The 17814-nt window shown below is 42.3% G+C and overlaps 1 protein-coding gene across 1 annotated transcript in view; it reads right to left on the bottom strand.

The window, feature by feature from the left end:
- FAT3 (FAT atypical cadherin 3) overlaps window positions 1-17814 on the bottom strand; it is a 450350-nt gene that overhangs the window by 144147 nt on the left and 288389 nt on the right. The window contains 1 exon segment of the mRNA XM_081860894.1: window positions 13463-13524. Within this exon segment, the coding sequence (XP_081717020.1) occupies window positions 13463-13524 (62 nt within the window).

Here is a 17814-nt window from a genome sequence, read left to right as displayed (position 1 = left end):
AAAATGAAATTATGGTTCATGATATTCCTCTATTTCTTGGCATCTTGACTTCCTCGGGCTAAGAGAAAGAAATTGCTTTTTGAGGGTAAACTTCATTGCACTTGATACTTTAGAGACTTGGCACCTTTTCTTCCTCCCAAAAAAGATCTCCTGGTGAAAACCCGCAGTGTCTGGTCTGTGATTATAAATTAAATATTAACTTGCAGAAGTGGTTAAACTAGGAAATGAAAACATCCAGCATTTATATACTGTACTGCCAAACACTGTAATAGTAAAATGCAGCAAGAACTTTTTTTATATATATAAAAAATCAATAGCAATAAATATTATTTCGTGATGAAAATCTATCCCATTTTCTTCCACACACGTTTGGAAAGAAATTTGGCGCAGCATGAACAATGGTGGCTATCTTAACATTTCTACTTGAAACCACATCAATCTTCCGATGCCACTGGGCAACCAGTTTTAAAGCATTAGGATTATAAAATAACAAAAAGTCTTGTGGCACTTGGAAGACTTAACAAATTCATTATGATTATATACAAGCTAAGAAATCTTCCCACACACACATGATGGATGAAGATACGAATTAAATGGATGCCAACATTAATTATCCTACAACTCTGAATACGGTTTTTCAGCGTAGCCACTCACCATTTAATTATGCCCTCCTGCGCTAGAGATGGAAAAATCTACGGCTTTCTGTTGCCTTTGAAAAATGAGTTCAAGGAAAGATTGAAGACTACCCTATCTATTACACATAATCCTCATGTGATTCAGACGCTTTCCTATCCATATATTTTATTGGCACCACGCTACAAATTATGACAATTCTGGAGCCTTGCTTTCTTCTACGACAGCTGGTGAATAATAGACATTTTGTTTGCAATGATACATTATTTGTTAAACTAGGAGGGGAAATAACAACAGGATCCTAAATTTTATTTGTCATTTGCTTACTCCTGCATGCATGACTTCTCTCTATTTGCGGATACAGATTTTAGTCTTTGCCTCTCCAGACACATTTTTCCTAGCCGGGATAAGAAGAAAATGTGGCTATTCTGCTAGGAACGAAATGGTGCCCTTAAATACACCTACTGCAAAGTCACCTCCATCCAGAATGATTTTGTCAGGAAGGTCAACCCATGCTTGGCCCATTTTGAAGTCTATTTCAGCCACAGGGAAGAGACCACAGTCCTTGTGTGCACCCCAGGAATTAAAGCAATACAGCAGTAGCAAATGAGAGGGCCTGGAAATGCTTAGGGGCTTTAAATATATTTAACAAAATGATGCAGAGGTAAAGCGTACACTTCTTGTTACAGCAAAAGCTGGTAAAGGCAAACTGTGAAAGACATCATGCTGCTTGAGAATCTTTGAAGCGCCAGAACACTTATGAAAAACACAAGCGCAGATATTTAATGAATCAGAACGCCCTTCTTGATGCTTGGAAGACGGCAAAAAGAAGAGCCCTTCTTTGTTTGGTAGGTAAGCCCAACATCACTGCAGAGCTACAGAGTTTAAGAAGCATGCAGGAAAGTGTGAGGTTGCAGGGAGCAGGAGAGGAGAGGTTTGAACCCTGAGCTAATCACAGAATTGTAGAGGTGGAAAGGACCCCAAGGGTCATCTAGTCCAACCCCCTTGCAATGCAGGAATCTCAGCTAAAGCTGAGACGGCAGACGGCCATCCAACCTCTGCTTAAAAACTTCCAAGGAAGGAGAGTCCACTACCTCCAGAGGGAGACAGTTGCACTGTCCAACAGCTCTTACCCATCAGAAAGTTCTAATGTAATTAGAGAAGGACAAAAACTTTTCTCTTCCCACTTTCTCCATGAAAAAAAGTTGATTTTTTTTTTAAAAAACGTACAGATAAACCAGAAACTGGAAATTATGATAAGGCTACAATCCTAAGCATGCTGTTACGGTCCTGTCTACGGGCGATCGAAGTCCCAGCTGAGGACATCGGGACCGGGGGCAAGATGGCGGGGTGGGAGCAGGAACGAGAAGCCAGGAATCAGAAAGCTAGGAGTCCGAGCATCAGAGAGCTGGGAGTCAAGAAGCCAAGGGTCTGAGGGTCAGGAAGCAAGGAGTCAAGAAGCCAAGGGTCTGAGGATCAAGAAGCAAGAAGCAAGAAGCCAAACACAGCAAGGCAGGAAACGTGTTGCTGTGGCAAAGAGCCAAAGGGAAATGCTGACCTTATATCCCTTTCCGGCTCTTGCCACCAGGTGCAGTGAGGTACCAATCGGCCTCACCTGTGTGGCCGCTTCTTCCCTCTTCAGAACAAACTTAGGAAAGCCCCAGTCCTGCGAAGCCCTACTGGTCACAGGGCCTGGCTCCTGCACACACTCCTGACATATGCTTGCTTGAAAGTTAGCTCCAGCAAAACCATTAGGGCTTACTTCTGATAAAACACGCCTCAAATGTGGTGGTTTCTCATTTTGAAAATTGGGACAAAGCTCCTCACAGACACTATGCACATTCTGTGTCCTTCCATAACCTCCTTTCCCTTTGAAGTAGTGCTGGGTAAACTGCAGCCTCCGCTAGTTCCCACCATTTTGAATTTTGCATAAATTTGAGCTCCTCCTCCTCCCTTTAAATGCCTCCACAGGAGGGCTGATGTAGTGCAGTACTTCAAGGATTAAGCTGCAAATCAGGAAGTTGTTGACTTGAAACTCAACTTCACTTGACTCTCACAAGGGAACATGAAGCAAGCATCAGTCCTTGTAAGGATTACATGAAGGCAATAGATGTGAAGTACTCTGCACTTAGGAATTATGTGCAAATGCTGCCGCTTCCGTTGCCCCTTCTTCAGTTCTATTATTACTATTACTACCCTTATTATTTTATAATACTGTATTACAATAATATTCATAAACTTGCCTCTTGTTCACTTGCAGCGAAAATCTATTAGAAAGAGCTACTTCAGAGAAGCCCTCTCAGCTTGAAATTTCTGCAAACACGAAGTGTGTGTCGCCATTACTTCGTCTTTTGTGAAGAATTCCAAGCCACCTAGCTGGAATAGCTTTCTACGGTGACGTATACACTGCCCAGTCAATGACCACTTAATTAATAATCTATAAATATTCAGCAAAGCTACTGTGCTGCTCTATAAACAGCTTTGCAAGCTGAAGGATCTATATTTTGGAACTGCCATTATTCTTATGTATGTTTAGCTTCCTGTTTTGAGCCCTCATTCTGCTCCCAAGCGAGGGAAACAGTGCTAGACCCCCTTTATGTTTTCCTCGAGCGAGAACCATGCAATTTTATTTACCCTGATATTGTCTTCTGCTGCCTCCTCTTCTCCTGATGACCTGCTCCATTTATTTTAATTATGGGGCTTATGTAGTTATTCCATTATGTTAGATTACGTTAGATTTCCTGAGCCTCGGGGGCACAGCAAGCAATAAATCTAAACAAACCCTTCGCAACAAATTTGGATTACACCTAGGATGTGCATTGTACTGCCCTTATACAAATCTATGGCGCGACGGCACTTAGAATAGTGCGTACACTTCTGGTCGCTACGTCTCAGAAACTTTTGATGTTGAAAATGGCTGGATATTCAGCTAGAAAAGGTGCAGAACAGCCAAAATTACCAGGGGTCTCGTAAAATTTCCTAGGGGTAAAGATGCATACATTTTGTTCTCTCTTTTTAGTTTTTTTTAAAAAGAGAGTAAGGGGAAGAAGGAAAGAAGTCTATAAAATGATGTATAGTGTTCTGCCTCTCTCATAACGTGAGAACTCAGGGTCATCCAATAAAGCTGAATTGTGAGAAAATCAGGACAGACAACAGAAATAACTTCTTCACACAATGCATAGCCAAACCATGGAATCTGCTAGTCACTAACAGGCAGACCAATCCAAACCCCTGGCCAGCAGTTATGGTGTGTAAAGGAAGGGGTGCAGTGACTCTTGCATTCACAATCCCACTGCTTGTGTGTGGAAGAGGAAACAACATTTTTGCAATGCAGCTCTCAGGGTGTTGCGGTAGAAAAGCCCTGTTCAGGTCTGTTGCCATCGCAAAACAGCACAGCAGTTGACTCAGGATTCAGCAATGTATTGCTGGCCTTCCCAATGCCAAACACCTTGTTCTGAGGGTTACTGGAGACCAACAGTGGTCACTTCCACCCAATTTGCTGTTTGGGGAAACAGTGGCCAGCCATTGCACCTGTAAGCAGTGGAGCAACGGAGCTCGCTTGCCCGCAGGGTTGAAGAAGGGGCACTCCTGCCTCATCCAAACTTCTTCCAGCCCAGCAGAATCTAGGTTTAGGGTTCTATAAAATGGGACTAGACACATCACTGGAGACCGTTCCAGTCACTTGCGAACAACAGTGGAAGAGGCCTGTTGCTCTCGTGTCCTTCTCGTAAGCATATGGATGGCCCTTATGGGAGAGAGGATGCTGGGGACTATTTGATGCATCAGGAATATTTTTATTATTATTGTTATGTGATGGAGGAACCATCATTGGCCACAGGACAAATACCAGTCCTACAGTCAGAGGTGTTGAAGTGTCAGGAGTGTGTGTCAGAGAATCACAGCTGAATAGCCCAATATGTTTAATGTTATTTAACTGAAGACAATCTTACTCAGCTACGAGTGATCGCCAAAGAAGAAGACATAAGAAAGGAAAGGAAAAGTGACAGGCAGAGGCTTCCCCCTTTTTCTCTAACAAAAGTTGAAAATTCAGAGAAAGTGTCTGAATAATCAATAAGAGAACCAGAACCCAAGAGAGACAGAGAGGAGGAGGAGGAGGAGAAGAAGAAGAAGAAAACATGTTTGCTGTGGGCGATGCTGAAAATATTGCACTGCCCTCAAGTCTTGTAAAATCTTATATATATATATATATATATATTTAAAAAAATAATATTTATTAAGAGTTTAAAGATTACAAAAAGAAAGAAAAAGAATTAAACAAATCAATATAATACAATACAAAAACAAAAACTAAAACACTACGTAGAACATTTTCAATCTTAGCTTTCATTCACTTGTTTCATTGACTTCCTCACGCCTCCCTTTTTGTATTCCACTTCAATTAACTGTTTCAGCAATTCCTTTCCATCTTCCTCTGTTTTCTGTCCTGTAATTAATCTTAACATATTCTAACCTTGTTTTTTTCCCTTGTAATACATTAACAATCTATCTGTACCTAGTTCCTTATAACATTTCTGCCAAAGCCATATAACTTCATTCCATCATTTTTCTAAAGCTCATTAATTTTACAATATTTCTGTAAGTAATCTTTAAATTTTTTCCAATCTTCTTCCACCGACTCTTCTCCCTGGTCTCGGATTCTGCCAGTCATTTCCGCCAATTCCATATAGTCCATCAGCTTTATCTACCATTCTTCCTGGGTGGGTAAATCTTGTGTCTACTATATAAGATGGAGGGCACAAGGAGAAGGGGACGACAGAGGACGAGATGGTTGGACAGTGTTCTCGAAGCAACAAACATGAGTCTGACCAAACGGCGGGAGGCAGTGGAAGACAGGAGTGCCTGGCGTGCTCTGGTCCATGGGGTCACGAAGAGTCGGACACAACTAAACAACTAAACAACAACAACTATATATATATATATCTCACAGCATAACTGTCTCATTTCTTTGTTCACACTCACTCCAGTTAAAGCAGAAAACCCTTAACTGTGTTTTGGGTTATAAAACTGCTGACTAAAGGAACATAATTTAGCCTTCCTACTGTTTTTGAACAGTCGTGCTTCTCAAGTGCCTCTCTTAAAAATTAAGGGGCATAGAAGACTCCCCAAACTGCGGTAAGAGCAGGAGGTAGGAAGACAGCAGTCTCTGAAACGATGCTGTTAGCTGCTTGGCAGAATTTCGCTGTAGACTGCAGGCCACATGTAAAAAAAAAAAAAAAAAGAGGGGGGGGGGCTACTGGACCTGAAAATCAAATAGGGCCGCTCTCAGCGATGCAGCTGACAATCCTTCATCTCTTTGGAACCTATTAATTAGGAGCAGCATGGCAATCTATGTGCCTACTTATCAATAAAGACAACTGTAACAGCAGCCAGACTTTCTCATTCCGCAGAACAAGTTTTTTTGGGTTTTGTTTTACAATTGTTCACCACCCCTAATAGCACATAATAAAACATAATAAAAGATAAAACATTTTAAAATGCAACAAAAAAACCCCAACCCCAATAGAAAAAGCTAGGTAAGCTAAGAACCAGCGTACAAACACTGGGCATGATCTCAGAGGGAAAACTCTTTAGAGAGTAGAGTGTTTTCACCAGCCACCTAAATTCTGTATGTATGATTTAGCGGAGATTTCTGCATTGCAGGGGGTTGGACTAGATGACCCCCGGGATCCCTTCCAACGCTGCAATTCTATTAGTCAAAATGAGAATAAGGCAGATTCTTAAACCAATTATGGATGACTTGCTCTGTGCACAGGGCTGGTGAAGTCCTGGCCTTAGCATTCCTTTTATTACCACATGTGGCTTTTATTCTACATTCTGCCTTCACTTCCCATTCTTACTTGGCTAGCCAAAGTTCTCCAAAATATAGCCTTAACTACATAGCTGCTTTATTTCTGGGAAACGCAGGAGTCATCCCAGAGAATTTCTGTCTAGTTATGCAAGCGAATATTCGAGACATAAGGGCAAGTTCCAATTCACCGAATGCCCTCTTGGGAAACCATTAAGTCTCAGGCAGACTCTTGCCCATTTTAAAACCTCACCTCAGGAAGGGATAGTCAGTTTGCTATGACAAATGTGGGCAAGGTTATAACAGGAATGGCTGTAAAAAATCTTAAGTTAGATTTGAGTCTGTTAGACTTGTGGCCAGTGTTTGAAAATGACTAAATCTCTTCCGTAGCAAAAACAGCAACAGCCAACCAGACTCAGGGATAATTTGAGGTTTGAAGAAGTGCAAAAAATATTAAGAGGGGGGAGGAGCTAGGAAGAGAATTCCCAAAACATCCCTGGAGTGCATATTATGATTAGCAGCATAGCTCGCAGCACGAACAAAGTCGTTTCCAGTGAAAGACAAACTGCAGCAAAACAGAAACAGTGCTGTATGTGACAAATACAGGTAGGAATGGAAAGCAATGTCATCTGGAAAGCCCTCCCATCAGATGTCAAGGAAATAAACAACTATCTGACTTTTAGAAGACATGTGAAGGCAGCCCTGTTTAGGGAAGTTTTTAGTGTTTGATGTTTTATCTTGTTTTTAATATTCTGTTGGGAGCTGCACAGAGTGGCTGGGGAAGCCCAGTCAGATGGGCAGGGTATAAATAATAAATCATTATTATATTATTATTATATCTTACATCCCAACTTTTTGTACCCCTATTATTGATTGAAGGGCTGTGCTCGGAAAGAGAAGGAGAGAGGATGCTTACAGCAACTCTGCAGTGCCAAGGACTGCTAATATTTCTGACCAGTTTTGTGCCTACTTAGTTTTTCTTCTCAGACCTCGTCTCAGGACAAATTACTTACATGGAAGACTCTTCATGGAGGTTTTTAAGCAGAGGTTGGATGGACATCAGTCATGGATGCTTTAGACTGGCCCTCAAGTTTCCTTCCAAGTCTACAATTCTATGACTCCATGCTTCTATGCATGCAGAAGCCTCATGCTCCACTAACTCGCATAGACTCGTTGAACTTTGAAATGTTCAAGAAGTCATGACTTGTAGTAACTAAGTAGAAACAGATAATATCCCACATACCTCAGTAGCACACATAAGGACCAGAAGTGGCTACCCACATGTGTGAATTAAAGAACATAAGGGTCAAAGGTCAGATTTCACCCAGAGGGTGACTAGAGAAGACATTGAAATGGATTGGGGAGGGGGGCAAAGTCTTCTCTGAAGGCCTTAAAGCATACAGGGGTATATATGAAGAGGAAAGTTCTTTAAGACAACTAAATCCACTAATAAATTGGTGGGAACAAATTGCCTGTTTCACAATATGCCTGTTTCACAATATGAAAACACTTGCTGTTAATAAAGTTCACATGTGTGTCTGTAAAGGACAAAATTGCTCAAGAAACACATTTGTGGTGTCCAGATGGAGCTCCGTAAAGCGAAATCTGTCTCCTATTATCAACTAAAGCTCTCCCTTGCTAAAGAGAGAGCTCTTAAGGCATGAGGTTCTATAAAAATCTCAACTTACTAGACACAAAAACTGTCACAGCAGAACTAGATAAGAGCTTTGCCATTTTTTCCTCTCCCATTAAATATCCCCGACTTTGACTATTCTAGGTCAGGTAATGAGAAAAGAAATTGCATTCTGAGATTATCAAATGGTGGAAGATTTCGGTGAAATATTCCATGGGTGGAATGTCGGTTGTTGTTGTTGTTTTGCTTTTTGCACTGGCCGAGCAGCCATTCCTTTCATTCTGCAAATCATCTTTCCACTGGTCTGTGCTCCGCAGCCTTCCTAGGAAAGGAAAGCTGAGCCAAGGATATCAGTGCGGGTTTTTTTTGGGGGGGGGTGTGACTGTGGGCTGGAAACCCCACAGACTAGCAAGAGATAGCAAAGATGGCACCCCTCGCCCACTTTTTATGTCCATTAAGTGCCAACACATCTAAAATGAAAATATATGATTTCTCAAGCACTGTGAGAAAGAGGCAGGGAAAAAAAACTCCAGAATATTTCTCATGGGGATGAGATTACCCAAAAATTGGGGGCAGGGGGCAGGATTCAACACAGATCTAGTGCTAGCCGGCTGCCCAGGAAGGCACAAATGACCTCACGTGCGCTAGAGCTCATTCCAAAGCTGCTCAGTATTGGAGCTGAGCACAAAGGTTTGGATCTCTTTCCCTTTCCCCGTTTTAGAGCATCAATGTGCAAGTCAATGAGCTGTAACTGGATTAAACATTTCACTTCCATCAAACTGCACATGTACACTGGCAGAGCAGAGCAGCCGTAATTTATATTCTCTCCACCTCAAAGGAAACTGGTGGTAAAAAGAGAGGAGACGCTTGTATATTCATATCTGAAAATGATTCACTTTCAGCATGCGCGTCAGACAGCTGTCACTCCGTTTGCTACCTGAACAGAATCAGACAACTAATTTCAGTATACGAACACGCAGCAAAGAGACGGGAGGGAAAGGAAGCCCCCGGCAAAGGGCTGATTTGCAAAATGCTTACAGCCATGTTGCTACAGAGGTCTGGGCTGATTGATGTATATGCACTACAGAAAAACAACAACATGCAGCTGCCATGAAAACAGCGGCCTTGTCTGGAACCCTGACCCGTCCCGTCCACGATATGTAGTGAAACTCACCTCGTGTCTTGATACCTAAGCAAGAGCTAATCTTGCAGAAAGAGGCAAGGAAAGGAACAGCATAGTGGCATTAAAGACATAAAGCTTGTTTTACTCTGTTACAAAAATTCAGAGGATGGAACGAAATAAAAGGCTGCCATTTTGGTGCCAGCCCTGCAGTTCTTATAACTTGCAGTTCTGGCCATCACTCACTAAAAGCAACCAAATGCGACATTTTGTACCCCCATGGCCAGCTTCCCCAATAAATATTTGTACTGTATGTTTGAGGCACCTTTAATTATGTAGATGTGGTTTATTAACGCTTGGGCCATAGGCCATTCACATGTAAGATAAATAAGTGCAGTACAAAACCCAACAGTATGAAATACTGCATTAAACCACGTTGCTCCTTCAATTATGAATATATTATTATTGATTGCATCCGCACAAGTCCTTGCGAGCGCAGTGAGTCTATAGGATTAAAAGTTGTGATGGCAGGCCCAATGTTTAGTACAGTCATACCTCCTGTTACGTTTGCTTCAGTTTGCACATATTCGGGTTGTGTCCTGCGGCGACCCAGATGTACCAGAAAGGGTTACTTCCGGGTTTTGCCGCTTGCGCATGCGCGGATGCGCAAAATGACATCATGTGCATGTGCAGAAGCGGCGAATCGCAGACGCGGGTTGCCTTCTTTTCAGGTTGTGAACGGGCCTCCGGAACGGATCCTGTTCACAACCAGAGGTACCACTGTAGTCTGAAGAGTTCTTGTGGCATGTACAGAAATGTTCTCAAATATTCAGTGCGCCTTTTAAACAACGACAGCAAAAACGAAGCAGGTAGCATGGGAATGTCGTTCCCACTTTTTATTATTTTTTATTCTCACATCTTGTTATGAAGTAATGACAGCATAAGAAAAGATGATGGGGTCTTTCTCTGAGCAGGAGGGATAAGATATTAATCTCTTTTGCGCTCCCTCAGATACCTGACTGAGCAAAAGAAAAAGAGCGGCAGCCGAGAGAAGAAGAAAAGAGACAAGAAGGAGGGAGGGAGAGAGACTCAGACAGAATTGCTCAGATTGCACAGCGCTGCAAAGAAGTAAATACAGGTTTCCTGAAAACCGCAATCACACCTCGCTTTGTAGGAGGTATTTATTTTCATTTATCTGTTTCACAAGAAGATAACCACCTAAATGTCATTTCTTTTACTACACCGAATGTTTTTCTTCTTCTTCTTTTTAAACCCACCATCCCAATCTTCCATCCATTTAAGGCATTTTTTTTTTCCTGGCGAGTAATCAGAGGAACTGCATTTGGGGTTGCTGGAGGTTATAAAGTAATGTAATGCTCATGTAATCTCCGTCCCTTTTAAGCTTGATCTATTTTATTTGCAAGTTCGGGATGAAGCGGGATGGGTGGGGGATTTGTAAGTGCGGCCCACGGAGTACCAATCAGTACCTATCAGAACAGAATAAAAGTGTTCAGATCGGCAATTTAAATAAGAGGATCACTGATTGGATTTTTTTATTAAAGGGGCTTCGGGAACAGAGCAACACAGAGGGCCAGACCCTGTTTTCTGAGGGGGTGTTAAATGCAAGTCTCGGCTCATGTGGTTGGCTGGGCTAAGAAGCTTCCAATAGTCTGGTTACTCAACCTCCACAGCCACAGTTTCTTTTTCTGCCATGTCTTGGGAGTGTCACTGGGCTTCTAATCACCAGTCTCTGAAGCCTTAAAAACATCATCACCAACAACAACCTGGGACTATAATGAGATTGCTTTTTACAAGCATTTTGAGACCCACGAAAGAGCCTTGAAGCTAGCAATCTAGAATTTTGCTTGAAGTAGGCTAGGCAAAGGTGATATTGGGAAAATGTACCTTTCTTAAAACCTCTCTGTATCGATTTTATGTTATGGTACTGAACTTGTGGAAGAGCTCAGGCGAGTCACCTTATCAGGTGGAAGAGCTCTGCTGGGCATAACATACTTTGCTGGATGTCTCTGTTCAGAGGAAGCCCAAGAAAATTGAAATCTCACCCAAAGATCATAAAAAAGTAGGACGGACTCCCCCGGAAGATGGTGGACTCTTCTTCCTTGGAGGTTTTAAATCAGATGGTAAATGGTCACAAGTCATGGATGCTTTAGTTAAGATTTAGTTAAGATGGTTAGACCTCAGGGTCCCTTCCAACTCTACATTGCTATGACATCCCTGGAGCCTTGAAAATCTCCTTGTTTGGTGATACTGCTAAGGTTTGTTTGACATGGGACTACTGTCCCAGACCACAGCAGATGTGTAAGATTTTAAACCAATATCTGAATCCATCAACACCCACCGGTAAGCCACAAATAAATAAATGTACGGAAAGTTCACCAAGGAAAGTTCATCTCAGTATGCTGCGGCAGCAGAACGCCCTACAAATTCAGTGTCTTCTCCTTTGTCTATGTAGTTCCAACTCTTTCATTCCAATTCAAGCTTCACACTGATTTGTTCTGAATAGGCTAAAGAAAGACCTTTAAGGGTATTATGTCACAGTCAAATCTAGAGGAAATAAGGGCAGGCTTATTTCATGAATCAAATAAAAGACCTCCATACTCCTGGGGCCCCATCAACGCCTCCCTCCGCCCCTCCTAGGCATGCACATACCATGCAAGCGAGAAAACGGAAGCTTTTAGGTCAATCTCCAGTCAGATATCTTTTCACGGGGAGCCAATTTTATTCTCTTTTTATGCCAATCAGACTCTTAATGGGAGGAAGAGTATAAAATAATTCCGGAAGGCAAAAGTGGTGCTATGGGGAGGCCATGGTTATACTGGCAATTAAAGGTTCCCCCAGGAGGTTAATTAACCACATTAGGAGCCAAACATTTCACAAAACGCTTCACAAGTGTCGTAAAACCGAGCTCTTCCTCTTCAGACAACCTAGTGCCAAACTGTCAACAGCCTGTCTGATTTTTGTTATTGAGAAACATGCCGTGAAATGGGCAAATTTTAATGCATTCTAATCATTTTGGGGGGAGAGGTGGCGGCCAATCTGGACCTCTAATCTTTGCACCTGCCAGTCCACAATTTGGCTTCTACTAGTCCCGAAAATCCTGGAGCAGTAGTGTGCTAAATCATCCCCCTTGACTATTCCATCTTCAAACAGCCTGCAACAGTGGGATTTTGTATTCATCTCCAACCTATTATTCTGAAATACCAGGTAACAGATTCCTCATTAGCCGCATGTGAATCAATCCGGAACAGACGACTAAAGCCTAAGTGTAATAAATTAGCTGCCCTGCAACTCCTTCCCCAATTAAAAATAGATGCCTTTTTCGTTTTATTTGAAGGGGTATTCTCAGCAAGTATTCCGTCTGCTGTGCTCCAGTTATATGCTCAAGGCCTACAGACCAATAAAACACATATCAGGCCTGAAAACCTCTCATTAGTAGACATGCTTCTGCGGCAATTTAATTTCATTTGGCCGCTTTTCCTCAACACTGATAAATAAAGATGTTGCCTTCAAGCCCAAATGGGGCAGATGTATATGATTACTAAGTGGGTTGGTTTTGATGGAATACAAAGCACTAGGCTGAGAAGCTCCCTGCATTCCTTGTAAACAATCCAGTGTGGTGTAGTGGTTAAGAGCAGTGGACTTGTAATCTGGTGAACCGGGTTCGCTTCCCCGCTTCTCCACATGCAGCTGCTGAGTGACCTTGGGCTAGTCACACTTCTCTGAAGTCTCTCAGCCTCACTCACCTCACAGAGTGTTTGTTGTGGGGGAGGAAGAGAAAGGAGACTGTTAAGCAGGATATCAAATCCAAACTGCTACTACTACTTCTACTTCTTCCTCCTCTTCCTCCTCCTCTTCTTCTTCTTCTTCTTCTTCTTCTCCTCCCCACCATTGCTGTCTCCATATTTTGCCATTTACATCCAAACTGGACAAACTATGGTTTGTACAAACCATAGTCTGCCTTCAAACCAGGGTTGCAAACCCAATTCAATCGGTCCGCCATCATGGTTTATGTGCAAACAATAGTTTCTCCAAGTTGGATGTAACAGGAAATGGTAACATGTCACAAAATCAGAAGTAACCAAGGGAATCAGACGGCACAAGGAAAGGAATGAGGGGAAAGAAGACAAAGGAGTGTGATAGCACCGGGCAAATTCATTTAGAATCATGAGGTTAGATCCTGCAGGACAAGCAGATCCTGCAAACCTGGTCTGCACCCCCATTTTAGAACACATTCTCTATCTCATCTTACCTCCAGAAAATGTTCTGCCTGCTGTTCACGATCCAGTTTTCTTGAAGTCGTGGTTATGAGACCTGTAAGAAAGATCAGAATTATTTTCAGTAACATGGAAAAAGAACAGGTCTCCAGATGGATCACTAGAACCATCCGGACCCAAACTTCCAATGAAGACCACTTTAGCATACAGAAAAAGGGTCCTTGTGCATTTCATGAACATGCTACTTGGATAGTGCTTAGGATAAAATACACTGAGGAATGTGTTCATTGGAATAAAACAGGCATTTTAATACAAATTTCCACACTGATTTTTTTTTTAAGAAACTGCACATTAATGCAGAAATGGGATCAAACAGATTGATGGATGGCACAGATATAGACTGATCTGAGCTTCCCTACCTATGAGGACTGCTTCCACTGAAAAGCACTAGGTATGTTGGGGAACGGAAAAGCTGCTTTTAATCAGCGATGGCTGATTCAAAGTTGTTGCTTCATGCTACAACCAATGAGCAATTCATTTGCATGCATAAGACTGAACATTGTAGACGAAGAATAGTCAAGTTACCTTTGGCCCTCTTGCTAAATTCCCCCATGTAGAGTATTCCCCAACTCTTTAATAAGGGTTGAGTTCATAGAAGCATGGAATCATAGAGTTGGAAGGGACCTTGTGGATCACCTAGTCCGATCCCTGCAGTGCAGGAATATGAAGCTGTCCCTTATGGGGATTGAACCGGCAACCTTGGCGTTATCAGCACCATGCTCTTAGAAGATGGTCTTCAACATCCTCCTTGGTAGAACCAATTATGATTCTGTACACTCCAACTGATAACTCAATCAAAAATCAAGGCGTAAGTTTGTTTATTTCTGAGTTGCATTTTCACCCTCCCCCCATAAAAACCTTGATAAATTGCATATCTCATCCATTCTTAGTTAAGAAAGGCTCATTATCGCAACTGAAACGAGCTCTTGCATAGGCTAATACAATACATCAGAGGGGTTTTCTGAGCCAGCGCCACATGCAAGCGTCTCTAGTCTTCCTGATAGCAGGCATTATGGAAGGCATCAGAATAATAAGGGGCAATTTTATTACCCAGTATGAATAAAATGTCTTTTGAACACTAACAGCATGTTTGTCTAGCTAGCTTAGTAAATCACAGATTGGCATGATGAAACAGGGGTGCTTAGAAAAAAAAGAAAGAGAAAATAATAAAATACCCCGGAAAATAAGTTAAATGTGACTTTGGGTGTAAATAAACATATCATTTTATATAATTACTGATGTAAGCCTCTAATTTGAAAGTGAGTGTGTGCTGATCTGGCGGGGGGGGGGGATGGGAATTTGTTAAATATGAAATGGGAGGCAGATAATCCTGAAGACAAATGTATGATTATTTTAAAATCTGAAGCATTATTCCCCTTTTTGATTACTAGACGAGAGTGAAATGCCCTTTACTTATAAGATAAGCTAAAAGAGAGATAAAGCTCATGTTAACAGCAGTAAATGCTCCCGCATTCCAGGGGCTTTGTTTACTAGTTAAACTGCTAAACTAGTTTCTCGACATTACACTTATTTCTTCCACACATTTCCCCCTCATGAAATAATAGTGCTGGCTTTATTTTAAAGTCACCGTGCAAGCTCAGGTGCCGAGTTAATGGTCAGGGGTGTAAGAAAGCATTGCTTTCTGTTCTGCCCAATATCTGTCGCAGGCACCACCGTCTCCTTTCTGCTGCAGTTCATCTTTTTCCCAAGATACACCCTCACTGTCTCCAAAGGCAAAACGGTGTGTAACTTACATAATTTACGTAATTAACTACAGTCATATGTCTTGTTGTGTTCACTTCATGTTGCGGATTTTCGGGTTGCGAACGTGGTAAACCCGGAAGTGTATAAGCATTCTGCACGTTTTGCACCTGTGCAGAAGCGCTTCATCATGCTCCGCACCTGCGCAGAAGCGCCGCTCTAGTTGCGGACTTTTTGGGGTGCAAATGGCACCCCGGAACGGACTGTGTCCGCAACTAGAGGTACTACTGTATTCTGTAAATTATTACATTGTTGTTGTTTAGTCGTGTCTGACTCTTTGTGACCCCATGGACCAGAGCACGCCAGGCACTCCTGTCTTCCACTGCCTTCCGCAGTTTGGTCAAACTCATGCTGGTAGCTTCGAGAACACTGTCCAACCATCTCGTCCTCTGCCGTCCCCTTCTCCTTGTGCCCTCCATCTTTCCCAACATCAGGGTCTTTTCCAGGGAGTCTTCTCTTCTCATGAGGTGGCCAAAGTATTGAAGCCTCAGCTTCAGGATCTGTCCTTCCAGTGAGCACTCAGGGCTGATTTCCTTCAGAATGGATAGGTTTGATCTTGTCACCATGTAATTCCAGCCCCTTCATTTAAATGCAAAGGAAACACAGTGCCCCTTGGGAAATATTGATTATTGTTTGCAGACTGCTATAGGACTTACTTTTCCAGAGTTCTAAATCACGCAGAGCAGGCTCCCCTTTTCGGAAGCTATCCTTCCAACTCGCAGAGGGTGATGGAGTTAGCAATGCGGGGTGGAACAAACATGCTTGTCCTAGCTCTCCCCCACTGCGTGGAGGACATAGAACACTGGGGTAGCACTTGAGTAGGGTGACCCCACTCATAAAGCTGAAAGCATAACAATAGGTCAGACAGCAGAGGCAGCTTTGGGGTAGCACAACTGGTTCAGCCACACTAAGTGCTGTGTTGCAAGGGGCGCCACGCTAATGCTGTAGAACTGAGCACGAGGGGACTGAGGTTTAGCGTCACACAAGGCACCACTGAAATTTGAGAGTCCAAAGTCCCCCCACTGCAAGCAGAAGTTTTGAGGCTCTGGCTAGACACTCCAGCCTTTGGCCCTGGGGTCCTCCACTGGGGGGGGGGGCAATTCCATGCGCTGTTGGTCAAAGCTGCCAGAGTTGGCATGACACTAACATTGCTACAATGACTTTCAAGAGGAAATAAAAGGCTCCTCTGTGGGCCAATACATTCTACACACACTTGGGAGTAAATCCCATTGAACTCAGTGCAATTTACTTCTGAGTAGACATATGCTGGGTTGCTAAGGGTCTTAGTGAACGGCTTTATTTTCTTAATATATTTCATTATACCAAATATAAGATAGAGGAAATATCTTTTAAAAATACCCACCACTTCCAGAGTGGCTCCTCATTATACTGCTACACAACACAGAGACCGGTATGTTTTAGCGGCATACCACTTTTTCTGCCTGTTACAGTAATCATAATGTGATGTATGATTTTTAATTGGGTTTTTTATTGATTCTCTTATTTCTTAGGTACTGCATTTTATTGTATTACAATTTGAGTTCATAATAACTCAAAGTGTAATACAGTAAAATAGAATACTGTATAAGAAAAAGAGGAAGCAATAAAAATACTTTATGCAATGGATGTCTTGCCATCTTTAACCACAAATCCACAGCTATGCCATGGACCACCTGAGCTCACAGACCACTGGTGGTCCACAGACCACAATTTGGGAACCCTTGATGTAAGAATTTGCACAAAACAAATTGTCTCAAGAAACGTTTTAAAAAAATAACCACAAGACAAAGTTACAGGCATTACCTTACAATGTTACAGAAGGCACAATCACATCATAGAATTAAACTGTGTCAGTCATTCCCTTTTCACACACACCCCATCCTGAAAACTGTGGTTCAGAGAGAGGGAACAGTTGCTATTTCTAACGAAGAATTATCCGCATCCTCTCCAAACTATAATTCCCAGGATTCTTAGGGGAAAGCCGTGACAGTTAACGTGACATAAAAAGCAATAAAAGTTTATAGCGCAGACAGGACCACAGACTGTGGAATTTCTGCATTCCAAGTTATAGCCCGAGGTTAGTTACTATGATTGGACTGTGGGCAAGCTCTTATCTGGGCTGATTTGGGTTTGGTCTGTTCCAGTCGATGTTTTATGTACCTTTTGAGATTTGAATTGAACATAAATTATCTTATTTACAAATTTTGCAGCGCACACCCTGTAACAGCCGAGCTGGCAGCAAAGGCTAAAGATATATTTTGTTCCTCCCCAAAGAACACTAAAAGTGAAACGGCACCAACCCTTTATTTTTCTAATGCAACAAAGTGCCTTTCAATGAATATATTAAGATAGTGTATAAATCAAACATCACTATATAATTGCATATCCCAGATGCACTGTATCTAGCAGAAGGCCTATTTATGCTAAGCTCATAATGAGCTAGAAATGTAACAGTGGCTGAGGAAAAAAGGGAGAGTAGCTCTGCCTTGGTGGAGCTGGGCTATGGAAGAGAAAGCTGGGGCTCACCATTTAGGGCAGCCTTCTCCAACACGGCATACCAAGATGT

Source organism: Podarcis erhardii (assembly GCF_964252035.2).
Source record: "Podarcis erhardii genome assembly, chromosome: 4".
Lineage (NCBI taxonomy): Eukaryota > Metazoa > Chordata > Lepidosauria > Squamata > Lacertidae > Podarcis > Podarcis erhardii.
The sequence above is the reverse complement of the archived record's forward strand: the minus strand, read 5'-3'. Positions and strand labels throughout refer to the sequence as shown.